This window comes from Pithys albifrons, chromosome 3 (genome assembly GCF_047495875.1).
Source record: "Pithys albifrons albifrons isolate INPA30051 chromosome 3, PitAlb_v1, whole genome shotgun sequence".
Taxonomy (NCBI): domain Eukaryota; kingdom Metazoa; phylum Chordata; class Aves; order Passeriformes; family Thamnophilidae; genus Pithys; species Pithys albifrons.
The window spans coordinates 22,899,106-22,913,136 of record NC_092460.1 but is presented as its reverse complement, the minus strand read 5'-3'; the positions used below and the strand labels follow the sequence as shown (position 1 = coordinate 22,913,136).

Sequence of the window (14,031 nt, the reverse complement as noted above, 5' to 3'; positions counted from 1 at the left end):
TCTAATTTATTCCTAGGGAAATGATGGGGAAGGTAAACATCACCCTGCTCTGATCATGCCAACTCACCCAAATTAGATCTTGGGGAAAGACTGCAGTTTCTCAACTATAAAACCCATTAAGTCAGAGGGAGGCACATTATCAGCAATTTATCACACTTCCTAGGGATTCCTCACCAAAACCCAATCTTCCCATAGTGCTAAAATATCATTAAAAATAGAGAAACTCAACAGGAATGTTTGTGATAAAGAGGCCCATCAGGAATAGCAGAAGATGCACTTCTGACTTGCATTGCACAGATTTTGTTGTCTGATTAATCAAAATTGCTTTTCAAGTACATACTTAGTTCCCCATCATGGGGAAAAAAAAGATAAAAACAACAGCATTTGGCACCAAGACGAATGCCAAAGTGCCCGGGGACGGCACCTGTTATGTCAGGAGGCAAGAGACAGAACAGGCAGCTGTGGTAGGAGAAGATTCTGCATGGCCCTGCTCAGCAGGACTTGCTCTCACAGAATCATAGAATGGATTGGGTTGGAAAAGACCTCCGAGAGCATCAAGTCCAACCCTTGCTCCAACTCCAGTCCCTTTACCAGATCATGGCACTCAGTGCCACGGCCAAGCTCACTTTAAAAACCTCCAGGGATGGGGAATCCACCCCCTCTCTGGGCAGCCCATTCCAATGTTTGAGCACTCTCTCTGGAAAGAATTTTTTTCTCATCTCCAACTTCAATTTCCCCTGGCAAAGCTTGAGCCCGTGTCCCCTTGTCCTATTGCTGAGTGCCTGGGAGAAGAGACCAACCCCCACCTGGCTGGAACTTCCCTCTCAGTGACAACCAAATATTTTTAAGCACATGAAAACACAATTCTTTCTCTCCAGTCCTCCCCATCTCTGCTTTTGCCAGTTCACACCTACTAAAAGAGGCAGCACTTTCATTATCTGCCCTATCCCCATAATCCAATTAATCTCAAGATTTATCCAGAACCCTCCATGTTCTTTCAAAATTCATATCCTTACATTTTCCTTAAAAAACTGGTTTAACATCTGAAGTACTTTATCTGGTTCTGTCATGCTCAGCCAGGCTTTCAGGCTTCACCAAAAGCATCCTACACTGCACAAACACCTTCACACATTTCCTTACCCCACTGTTCTTTGACTGTAAATAACACCCAAGAAGACAGAGAGACACCAGGGAATCGAAGTGGAATTAGGAAATGGGATTTAAGAGGTGAGAAGAGCAATAGCTGGAGAAAAGAGTCCCCAGCGAGCAAGGTATGTGCAACTTTAATTTTTAACAGAAAGCCACTTCCTGCTCCCAAGGCTGAATGAGAACCAGGCTCAGCCACCTGCAAGGACCCTGAATGTGGCAAATGCCACAGAGCTCTCTGTGGTCCTAAGGAAGAAGCCACTGGCCATTTTTACTGAACAGCCCAGAGCAACAAGCAGCAATTCCCTCACTTCCCACAGACCATTCCAGCATCAAGGAGGTGACTCTGAGCTTTCCCTCCACTATACCCACATTCCAAAACATCCTGAAAACTTTCCTTTGCTGCTTCTCTGACGCTGATCCCACGTGAGCTGCTTCAGCTCCTTGGGGAGCTCCAGATTTTTACATATCTCTGACGAGAGTTTGGGGCATTACAAAGGGAAATAAGATGACATGTTTAAAGCAATTAACTAGCACGGTCAGGAGATGCTTCTGAATCTCTTCAATAGATCTTTAAGCTTAGGCACAAGTCATCCAGGTTCTCTATTACTTTCCAGTAACAAAAACCATCAACTGGGAGAGTTAAACACTTGCAAATCCAGCAGCTGGACACAGATTTAACAACAGAGTACTAAAACAATGAAAGAAATTGCCATTTTTTTTTCAAATAAAGGATCAGGCACTCAGTACTTCCATCATTAAAAGGGTACCTACAACAAAAAATAAATCAGGGTATTTCATCTTGCCTTAGAAACAACTGACTCTCCACTTCACAGAGTAAACCCCAGGAAGGCTGAAACCCCCCAGTGCCCAAATCCACCCGGACAAACACCTGAGAGCAGCAACAGCCACCTCATGTCAGCCTCATGGGATGAAAGACAACCTGGAGAGCTGTCTCACCAACCCTTTGGGTTGGTCACCCTCAGTCACCCTCCCAGGCCAGCCCTGGGGCAGGTCCAGCCTGGTCTCTGAACTCTGCCCTGCACTGCCCTTTATGCGCTAGACAGAGAAGACCTTTTTATATTATTAATGTCCTTAATGAATTCTTGATATCTTCAAGAAGGGAAGCATATAAGAACTGGAATCCTTGGTTCCAGTACTAAGGACCTGCATTTCTGCTGACAGAAAAGGGAAGCCACCTCTTAGCCTGTTCCTGAAAATAATGCCATGCTTCACCACTCCTTCCTGGCCTCCCAGCCTCGCCCACCTTTGACATCAGGAGTTGCAATAGGTCCTATTCCCAAATCTGGCACAGAGGACAGTGAAGGGTTTGCCAAACCACAGGACAGTGAGTCAACAACTGGCTTCAAACAGATACAGCAAGGGCAACATGGGCTGCAACCCTTTCCACTTGCACAGCAGGAGTTATTAAAATGCAGCAAAGATCTATTAGTACCATAATATTAATAATTCCAGACAAGATTATTTGTCTTCCATTAGAACTGTGTCAGCTCTGTACCTGCAAAGTGAGTGTGGGGCTGGTCCCATCTCCTCCCAGCACCCACTGCAGAGTTTGGCAAGGACTGATAAAAACAGGGCAGAAAAGAGCCCAGTAGTTCCCAGTTCCCAGTTGTGAGGGCATCTTTTCCTCAACAGCTCATTCTCAGCTCCAGTTATTAAGTGTTTTCTCCCCTGTTATTTCCCCAACACCTCTACTGGCAATTCTGAGGCAGAATGACTGTCTGGTGCCCCTGGCACAGCCCTGTCACTCCTTTAACTCAGAGCACAGTTCTGCTCAGGTGAGAGTCTCCCTCGAGCTCTGCTGAGCTGCTTCTGCAGTATTTACAACAGAAAAAGTAGATAATAAACTCATTTCCAACATTAAAACAACCAAGGGACATGAATTTTAAATTACATTCAAGAACAACCAAACGATCCATCTCTTCCCATACAGTTCCAAGGTCATCTGGCAAGTATGTGCTTTAAAAAAGCTTCTGTATTATCAGTATTGAAACCTCCCATTCCTACAATTTGCCTGTACTTGAATGTTGCTCAACACTACTTCAGTTTCTGTATTTGTCTAAGTCCTGCCTGCCCAGGCTGACCCTCATTGTCTCCTCTGCCAATTCCTGACCATAAAACCAGGTCTGTCCTTCCCTTGGGACTTTGCTCATGTTTAGGACTCTACATGAACCCACTGCCCTCTACCGGCCTCAAGTCTTGGAGTTATATAAAACAGCACAGCTATTAATTGATATTAATATTACAACTATTATTTCAGTTATGAAACAGTACAGCTGCCAGGTTGGCAGAGGACCAGCAAGTCTAAATGTGGTAACAGAAAACCAAGAGCTCCTTACCATGATTGTTCCTCCTGTCTGGGTTCGCAGAGGCCTCAGAACTTTCCTCTGAACAACAAAGTTGGGCAGAAAGGCCACTGGTGGGATTTCTGTGATTGTAGCCACAACAAAGGACCACTAGGAGGGGAGAGAGAGAGTTCCCATTAATGTAGTCTGGTTTAATGAGGACATTTAGAGCTCTCATTAGTAGCTGATTACTGAAAAGGAGCTCACAGGGCCTCAGTAAGGGTTTTGGCTGGGGGTGACCACACCAACCCTCATTCCTGACCTCCCAACAGGTTCATCCTCAAGTAATTAACTATGAGAATCACAACTTTCCAGATTTTAGTATCACACAGTAACAGATCAGCCATTTTACAGCAAGCTAGTATTGCAGAAAATCTGCTATCCTTGGGATTGGGAGGAGGAATTGTGGGATGTCCTTCAGCTACACTTGATAGGTTCAACCCGGAAATATCTCTGTCTGTGAGGAATCAAAAGGATGTGCCAAGGAGAAAGGAAACACAAGCAAACAGACAACTGAGCTAAGAAGTTCAAAAACTTAAGTGAACACACAGTGCAAACTTAAGCATGGCGAAATGATTAAATTTTGTTTAGCATATTAAACACATTTCAAGGAAACATTTTGTTCAAAAGTCTTCAAGGTTAGAACACAAAATATTTGCCATATGTAAATGCCTTTTTTTGCAAACACATAGATTCCTTCAAAGAACTTCCACTAACACTGCTACCAGTGATAACACTGCTAAATATATTTCAAAGCACAAGTCACAAGCAAGAATCTACCTGTTCCTCCAACACTGAAACATTTGGGGACCAAGGATTGCAACTTGCCAAGCTGTACAGATCCTGAATAGATCCTGTTTTCTCCAGCATTAGGAATTCTGACTAGGTCAGTGCATTTGTTACTCCATCACAGGAGCTGTTCACAGCTGGCAGGGCATCCAAGTGGGCAATCTGAACCAGAGCCAATCCCATCCCAACCTCAGGGTCCTCAGATACTCCAAATAACTTCCCAATGTTTCAACTACAAAGTCCTACGGGGTGGGGTGAAGGGGTGCCCTTTAATAAAGGTCTTCCAAGTACTAATTAAATTTTGCCAACAGTTCATTTTAAGCTCTTACTACTTTTACATTTGCAAGCCATTATTCTGTTGACATACTATCAACCCATTACTCTGTTACCATATCACCAGCTGCCCATCATAAAGTGCTGTAATTATTTTTAATACAGTCTATCTTGATGAAGTCCCTTTGCAAGACATTTTAGCTTTTGAATAAGCACATTATGAAAAACCATATTCAGTCCTGTTGTTCTAAAACGGGATTGAAAAGGTCATATTTGGATAAAAAATAAATTTGATCTCAAATGTGGATGATGATCACAGAGCAAGTTCCAACAGAGTTTAAAAAAATAATGTCAGCAGGAGAAGTGGGAGCAATAATGACTGGAATCAACCATTCTGCTGGTGCAGGTTTTTGAGAGAAGGGAAGAAATCCATGAGAGGAGGATTAAGGAACAGGCAAGGCTTGCTGGGGACGTTCCCAAAGACTCTCACTGCTCCAGACTTAGTAATTCCCAACACATGGGGGAGAGTCACTGACTCTGAGGAAACTTTTGGGGCACAAGAATGAGCTCCAGATGATGCCAATCCTGCTCCAAACACACCCCTCAGGAACTGGGGATTGTGTTTCTCCAGCTGTGCAATGGTTTGTGCTTTTTCCCATGTGCTGGTTTTGTTTTCCAGTGTTTCCCACAGTAAACTCCCAGAACAGCTATGGACAACCTCAAAAAGAAATTGATTTTATATAATTGCAGATTTTTTCATGCTGTAAATTCAAAAATTAATTTGAACAGCTGAGGACTATGCTCAGTATGTTTTCCAGGCTGTCCTGGCTCCCACAATGAGCCTTCACACAGCAGTTCCCTCTGAGAGAGAACAAACTCCTCAAATCTTTTCTTTTTTTTTAATAAGTATTTTTCATAGCTCATGATTGCATATATCAGAGCAGTATCAGTTACTATTTCTTTTGGTGGGTATTTGCTCTCACTCAGCCACCATCAAATCACTTCCTTGGGAGTGTCCAAGGCCAGGCTGGACAGGGCTTGGAGCAACTTGGAATAGTGGGAGGAGTCCCTGCCCAGGAGGGTGGGACTGGCTGGGCTTTGAGGTCCCCAGTCTGTGACTCTATGAAATAACTGATTCTCCAGTAAAGTTTTGTAGACATGTAATAATGTGACTTAGAAATTAAAACTTGTCTGGACTCAAGGAAGAGTAATAATCATATATAAAAATTATTCAATACCAAGTCTTCACTTACTCTTTAGTTATCAACTTAGTATAACTCCTATATTTTTATTGCTAATGCTGTAAGATTTTTTTAATTATTTTTCTTTCTATATTTTCAGTAAATAATCCAGTGGATGAATTAAGCTTCAATTTTTAAAAAATTATCTCCCTGTTTTCTTAAAAGGAGTAAAGAAGTCAGGTTAGCCCCTTCTTTAATAAATGCTTCCTTCCACACTAACTCCCAGGCAGCAGCAACAAATGTGGCCAAGTGTAACCCCACACCAAGATGTTACACCCAAAAAAATCCCCAAAGCCAAAAGGAAACACACACACACACACCAAACTACCACAACTTTAAGAGTTCTTAATTTCCCTTGCTTTAATTCTCTTCCCTTAATTTCCCAAACTCTGCAGTAACACACACATTCAGTGAGGGTGTTCTCACTTATATCACTATTAACTTTAATTCCTTAACTGTAAACTCTTCTTAGTAAGGTTGAATGTCTTCAAATGCTTAGTCTTCAAGGACTAAGAGTTAAACTGCAGCACTAATATGAGGAGGATGTAAATCTAAAGCAGCTGCTTTTATGCTGGTACCTCCTGGATGAACACAGAGACCATCAATGATCAAACCCACCCTCTGATGTGCTGCCTTTCATGTTATGCACTCACTGCATTCCAGCATTTTAAAATAGCCAACAACGCGTCAAATTAAAAAAAAAACTACGGAATTTTGTTCTTTAATATCTAAATTTAAACTGTGTTTAAATCTTTGGTAAGTTCCTGGAACTGGTCCCAGCTTCAAGGGAAAATTCACAGAGCCACAAATCCAACACCAAGCAGCAAACGTGATTTGTATTTAGAAGCTTCCCTGGGACAAAACTCTCTGGATCCACCCTCAGTAGGCAGAGAAAGGGTGTTCTTACAGAATCACAGGCTGTTCTGAGCTGGAAGGGACCCACAAGGATCATCGAGTCCAACTCTTCAGTCAGTGGCCCACACAGGGGATCGAACCCATGACCTTGGCGTTATTACAACCAAGTTTTAACCAGCTGAGCTGATCTCAGATGAAAGCTTGAATTAACACAAGATAAAATCACAAAGGACAGCAGGAAGTCTGCAGTTCTCACAGCAGGTCCCAGCCAAGGTTCCCACCTGGCATGAGGGGCTGCACTGGCACAAGTGGTGCCCACGGGCACCAACCACTGTGTCCTAACCAGAGACTGGACAAACTGAAAGGAAGAACCCAAAGTGCTGATAACCAAAAGCTGCCTGGCCCTCAGACCTCTGCCAGCTGCTCTGGCTGCACAGGAGGCCCCACAGCACCTGCACAGAGTTGGAACCTGAACTGTCACACCCTGTTCCCAGGGACTGGCACTCTGGTTTGGTACTTTCTCCAAATACATTCAAATATTACTCCCTTTCAAAGGACATTTTTGTATATTCCTACAGACCTGACACATTTTACATGAAAACTTAGGTAAAAGGGATCAAATGAATCTATCTGCTCTCATGACCTTTGAAATGAACATTTTACAGCAAAAGAACACTTCATTAATTGGTCACCCCGACTCGCCTGTGCTGGCTTATCTCAACACCCAAACCAGACACAAGGATTACTAATTATTTCATGAGCCTGCTCCTTGTGCCTTCATTCATGGGAGCCCTCCCAGGCCCAGGCCCTGCCAGATCCCCCCCAGGTACCCCTGGGCTCCTGGCAGCTGAACTGCCCCGGCCAGGCAGGAGACAAAGCAGTCCCTGAGCCCCACCAACCCCCTCCTCACCAGGTATAAACACTGGCATGGCATCAACTTCTTCTTTTTAAACCTGCATAATTTGCATATCTATGAACTAAAGTGAGTTATACATTTATAACTGATCAACCAGCTGTCCCAGCCCCCCTTGCCCTCCACTGGTGCCCAAGTTTTATCCTCAGCATTCACATTTCACTGCTCACTCACATATGTTATCATGGAATCTCTCATATATCAAAGGGTCCAAGTGAAAGACCTACTGAGTCTGAAACTGGCTTTAAGCTCACTGCTTCTCTCCTTCCAAAATCTCAGAATGCTGACATGCAGCAAATTCATTATTTTCCACAACACCAGAGAAAGGCATTGAGTGGAAAAGTCTTGCAAGCAAATTATCCACTGTCCAGTCATTACCTTGGAGATCTGCATTCTTCAAAGGAGTAACTGAGGGGGAATCAGCTCAGGGCAAAAGGCCAAACTCTGCTGTGAGGACTGAGCAGGGAAACAGGGAGACCCTTCCTGCCAAGCCAGAACTAATTCCCAGCAGATCTACTTTGTGCACATCATTCTGCTTCTCTTCACCCAACACTCCTCTGGCTGCTGCTGCTGCTCAGACTCCAACCACCACCTCCTCTTGGAGGAGCAGGACATTTCCTGCCAAATTCATGCATTTCCTGCCAAATTCATGCATTTCCTGCCAAATTCATGCTCAGACTTTGCAGTGATCCAATATTTTGGGACACGTGGGCATTCTGAGAAAGACAAGCACCTTCCCAGTCTTCAGAGCTGATCTATTATAAAACTACAGCATTTATAGGTATTTGGATTAAAAAAGAGCACAGCAGACTTTGGATAAGGCAATACAGTGGATACTCAGGGATTTTCATGTACAACCACATTATTTCTCTTTTGCAACTAAGCACTTTTACCTTCACTGCTTGGCAGGAATGTGCTGGCATGACCAACAATATCTTCCCACAGCCGCAGGAAATATTCTCCCAAGAAAAGGACAGTGAGTGATACCCAGTTAATCCCTTCTGAAAGCACACAACAGTGCTAGTTTTGACCACCAAGACACAAGTTATGCAGACAATTCCCTGTGAAGCCAACCCTGTAGGGACTGCAAATGTTGCTATGGCATTGCAAACTGAGCTGTGCACATCACACCCCCCTCTAAAGAAGTGATTCAGTAACAAGGGGTGGGTAGTTCTATGGCATTGAAAGTTCAGTATCAAAAATAGCTGCAATAAGATCAAATCTAATGATGTATGAAACTACATCTAACTTCATGGCACAGAATGAAGAAGCAGAAGAGACCTCAGAAAGAGTAAGAATGAAAAAAAGTTCACACAAATAACAGATCACTTAGAAAAATAAAACATTCCAGAAATAGCAATCCAAGGACTCTTCCACTGTGGAAGGGCACAGGTGACTCAAAATAATTTCTTTAGAATGATGAAATGGAAGATTTCTTTTCTTATACATATTCCTTCTCCACCCTCCAAGCAGAATTTAAAAATAAAAGCAACGTCACCTGCACTCATCTACTGTCCAATTCCACTACAGATGTGTGGGTATGGTCAGAAACAGAGCTCTTACATGTTAACGTTCTAAAGCTACACTGAAGTTTAACAAATCAATGTTTCATATAAAAATATCCAAGGGATGTTTTTTATCTCCTGTGTGATTTGGTACCGGAAACCTTCACACACAACATGCAAGGCTTTGCCCCTACACTGATCTTGCAGCTCTCCATGAAGACAGCACTGCCCCCCACAGCAGACTGAGCACAGAACCCCTGCACAGAATCCCCCTGTCAATATGACATAACCCCAAACCCCACAAAGCAATCCCTGCACTGGAAAACACCCAATAAAGTCCTCCATGTTAGTGCTCTCCAAAGTATTTTCAATTTCATAACCCTATTTTACCAGAGGAAATCAAAACTTACACTCCCTAAGGAGACTATTACTTTCATCTCAAACATTCAAATTTGCCTTGTGATTATTTTATTTTCTGAAATACCATTTCAGGTCACCTGCTTACCATGGTAGACCCTCTGTCCCATCCACCCCTCCACACTGTGAGCTGCCACTATTTCCATGGTTTTCTTTCAGTATCCTCAGTAACAATGTTCAAATACACCATTTATCATCTATGAAGCTGTTTCTACAGTGAATCTGTAGGATACCCACTGCCTTTGACACCAGTTCTGGACAGTTTCCCTGCAAAGCACAAGGACAAGCACAGCACCTTTAATTTGTTAAGGTAGCGCCTCGTGTGAACCACCAGCAGATCCTCCTCGCTCGCCTCCCGTGCCTGCACAATCAAGTCATCTGCAATTAGTTTTTCTTCTGCAACAGGAGAGAAATAACAATTGGCATTGCACACCATGGCTTGGCTCCCCATGTCCCACCCTGCCAAGGTGCTGCTCTGACCTCAGTGTAACACCTTCAGCTGTTGTTTGGGGCTGAAACAACTCTGGTCACTCAGAGTTTGCAAGGTCTCCAAAGACACCCCCTCTGTGCCAGTGAGCTGTTCAGGGAGTGTGTACTGAGAAATATCGTGTGATTGTGGCAGCTTCTTGTTTGGACTGGAAGGACAGGCAGGTGGTGGCAGAGGATGGACACACACAACAGAATCACAACACTGCTCAGTTCAGGGCTTGGTACACTTAGTGGTCGTAACATCAAATATTCATCACTTTTTAACATGCTTTAAGAAATCCCAAAGTTTGCACCAGTATTTAATCCCCTAAATCACAGGAGAATAAAACAATAAATCAGAATTCGAAACAACATTATTGCTTGGATGTTCATAGAAGCAAGCAAGCCTAATTAGGGTATTTCTGCCACACCCCTACCTCAATTTAATGTCAGGAAATACCATTAATACTTTCTCTCAAGCACCAAAAGATAGGTTTTTTAAATACTTCATTTTATAAGAGCAAGTTACAAAATATCACTCCAAGATTTCAGGATGTGATCAGAGATAATACATTTAAATGCATCCATCTGGATATACTTGCCAGAGAGTTGAGGTTGGGGCCAACCACACAAGGCAGGCAGTGCAGAAAAACAAGGGTACTTTCCATATCATCACTACAAACAACAATTATAAGGCTCATGTTGATCTTCCCAGGCAGATCTTGATCTTTAATTGCTGCACCTTCTAAGGCTGCATCTTTTCTTTAATTGTATAGTTGGAGGAGGAAGAAAACAACTGGGCAACGTGAGCACTTGTGCTCTGGAGCATCCTATAAGGGCAGCACCTGCTCCAGCATCTGCCTTGGCAGGGCTCTGTCTGGCCTGAGGCACATTCCATGCAGCCAAACTGCTGTCAGCTTCCCTCTGCAGGAGGAGGGGGAGCTGGGAAGTGCTCACTGGTGGTTTGCTGAAAGGAACAGGGTAGGTCAGCTCTTGCCAGGAGTTCCTGCAGTGCCAGAGCAAACCAAGCACCTTGGGCTATCCTGCAGCTTTTTCTCCTGTCAAAGCAAGGACAGTAAAACAAGCGGGGAAACTCATTTTGTGTGAAAGCCTGAGACACTTCAGAGCGGACACATCCCAGGGGAAAGAGCTGGAGGAAAAGCACAGACAAGGAACAGAAAGGTAAAGGTTCTGCCTAATTAACAAAACTGCCATGGAACCAAAGATCGAATTATTTAAGGTTATTAGAGGAAAAAGCCAAACCTCAGCTACTAAAAGTGTGTTGGAGTGATAGAACTCACTCAATCTCAGTTAAATGCACACAAGGCAGCCTGAAGAGGGAAGGGCAGTCCTGAACTGCAAAGGATTGTCAGCTAAAGGAGTCATTAGGGCCACATAAAGGGAGGTCTGGCTTTGGGACAACCTTTGTCTTGGCAAGGCAAAAAGCTTTTTATGTTTTATTTTACACTTGATGAGCAAGCTTAAACAAAGAGATGCCAAGATTTTACAGGCCTGATCCTCTCCTTGGTTCTTACATTTGTATTTTCTTAATGAATTTCTGTCTGTATTTTTCAGTTGGTTTAAACAGCAATAAAGAAAAGGTTCAGAAAAGCTCTGCCTGTCGCCAGAGGGGCCTCAAAGCTCTTTCCAAACATTATCAGAGCAATAGGATGAGGTTGCTAAAGAATGGATTCACACAAGCTGCACTTAACTCAGCCTGAGCAGCACCACTTGCCAGCAGTGCAAGCACAATAACCAAGTTACACCTGCAGCAAACCATCATTAACACCTGTGGTTTCAGCAGCCACAGGAATGCCCCAGGTCTTGCTCCACCAGGTGTAAACCAGGGGCAGCACAAAGCCTTAGGAAGGCACTCACTGCACTGGGAGTAAGCCCAGCTGTTTGTAAGACTGCAGCTCACACAGCATGGATTCCCCTTTCACTGACACTAAACTGAAGTCTGTGCTCTGACTGAGAGCCAGGCTTGGTCCTCAAAAGCAAGGACAAACTGGACCTGCAAACAGCAGCTGTTCTCAGGAGGAAACTTAAAAGAAATATTTCTCTCGTACACTCACCTAGAACTGAAAGAGTTTGAATCATTAAAAATGAGCCAAGTGTTAAAATACTGTACATCCACAAGGCTCCCCATTCTGCACCAAACCCAGGCTGGGCTGAAAGCCAAGACCCTGTTGCTCACTCTAGAGGGGGAAACAATTCTCAGACATCCCACATGACCCTTTCTCGCAAAGGCCAAGCAATGGAATTCTGCTCATGTCATGCCTCATTCCAGCTGTAAAGCCCAGAACTATTTTAAGATTGTCTAAGGGTTATGCTCACATTTCTTCTTCCTCCTTTTCACTCACAGTCTTGTAAAGCCTGGGCCTGGCTCAAATGAAGCAAACTAGTTACTCTGCCTAGCATTGTTCATGCCTCTTGGGAGAGCAAATCATTTAATGAGCTCCAATTTCCAATCACATTTCACGAGTTTCACTCTGCACAGACACCATGACTGAGCTGAACCTAAAACTGTGGGTTTATTCAATGGAGCAGGCCAGAAAATACAATTTCTAAGGACTGTGAATCAAAACTTTGTATTAAAAAGCCCTGGTGTAGGATGTTTGCTCTCACATTACAAATTAATCTTTTAAATACTTCACAGACAAGATATTCAACAATGACATCCAACCGACCTCAGAAATCCTACAATCAATTTAACTTGTTAAGATTTAAATCTGCAAGTATATAAAAACATTAAAGCACTCCAAATATGATTAAAGAACGTAGCTTAAGCCTACACAATGAGCAATGAGGATGTTCAGTCACTATTTTATTGGCAATTATCAACACAAGTCTGCACTAACCACATAATTGCTTTGGCTTTTGTGCAGATGTTGGTGTAAGAGGCACCTTCTGGCATTTTACCTTTCAAGAAGTTGATCACTTTTCCCCATTTCCCTGCATCGAAGGGGTGCAGCTTCTCCAGTCCCATGAAGGTGATGTTGTAATCTGGAGAATACACGATGGGCCAACATCCCGCCGGGGGGTCCTGGTACAGCTCCGTCCTGTGGGGCCTGCACAGCAAACAACACACTCAGCACCACTTCAGAAACCAGTTACCAGGGCAAACATTCCACCCTAAATTTGAAATGAGAGCCCTTATCAATACAACCTTTACCTTAGGAATAATTCCTGAGAATGCTTTTTCCAACACTTACTGAAGGCAACACTTGCTTGTTCAACTGCTCTTTAGGTCAGGGAGTTAAACTCTTGAACTAACCAGCAGTGGGGAGAACAGAACAACTGACGGCTGGAAAAATGTACAATAATGAATTATGCAGACCAAGTTCACTGCAGACATTAAATAATGGAAAAATTTGGTTTACTCCCCTTGTCTTTCCACCTCTGCTTTCAAAGGGGCATCCAGTTTTACAGACAACATAACCTTCAACACAGGTCTCACATTTTAAAGTCTGTATCAAAACACAGTTGAATAAACCAAACCACATTGCTGCTACACATGACACAAGCTGGGAAAGATTTCTAGGATGCCTTCCTGGAAGCAACAGCCTATTTTGTGACCAGATGAGCGAAGGGAAGAGGGTTGGGATTGTATCTATGTGGCATAAAACCACAGGACACACTCCTAACTCCGGACCTCATGCCTGTAACCCTTAACTAACACTTTCCTTTATTCATTCCTCCTGTAAATTATTGTATTTTCTCAACAATCTTTCCCAACAGAAGAGGAAGCACAGCCCTCCTTCACAACCCACCAGTGAACAGGCAATGCTGTGTGTTTGCACACACAAACACCAATTATTTGGTGGACACTTGTCTGCACAGGTGGGTCAGCAGCCCAAGAGGGGTTTCTGTGCTCACAGCCTGTTCCACCACCAGAGAGGGGGTGGAGTTCCCATCCCTGGAGGTTTTTAAACTGAGATTGGCCGTGGCACTGAGGGTCATGATCTGGTAAAGGGACTGGAGTTGGACCAAGGGTTGGACTTGATGATCTCGGAGGGCTTTTCCAACCCAATCCATTCTATGATTCTGTGGCTCCC

General features: G+C 43.6%; 1 protein-coding gene across 2 annotated transcripts in view; it reads right to left on the bottom strand.

Annotated features, from left to right (window-relative positions):
• The window catches only part of HDAC11 (histone deacetylase 11), a 30,139-nt gene that overhangs the window by 15,165 nt on the left and 943 nt on the right, over nt 1–14,031 (bottom strand). For both annotated transcript variants that reach the window (XM_071550990.1, XM_071550989.1), the window contains exons 2-4: nt 12,896–13,044; nt 9,801–9,901; nt 3,507–3,623 (exon numbers count right to left, since the gene is read on the bottom strand). In XM_071550990.1, coding sequence (XP_071407091.1) covers nt 3,507–3,623; nt 9,801–9,901; nt 12,896–13,044 — 367 coding nt within the window. The remainder of the gene's footprint in view (nt 1–3,506; nt 3,624–9,800; nt 9,902–12,895; nt 13,045–14,031) is intronic.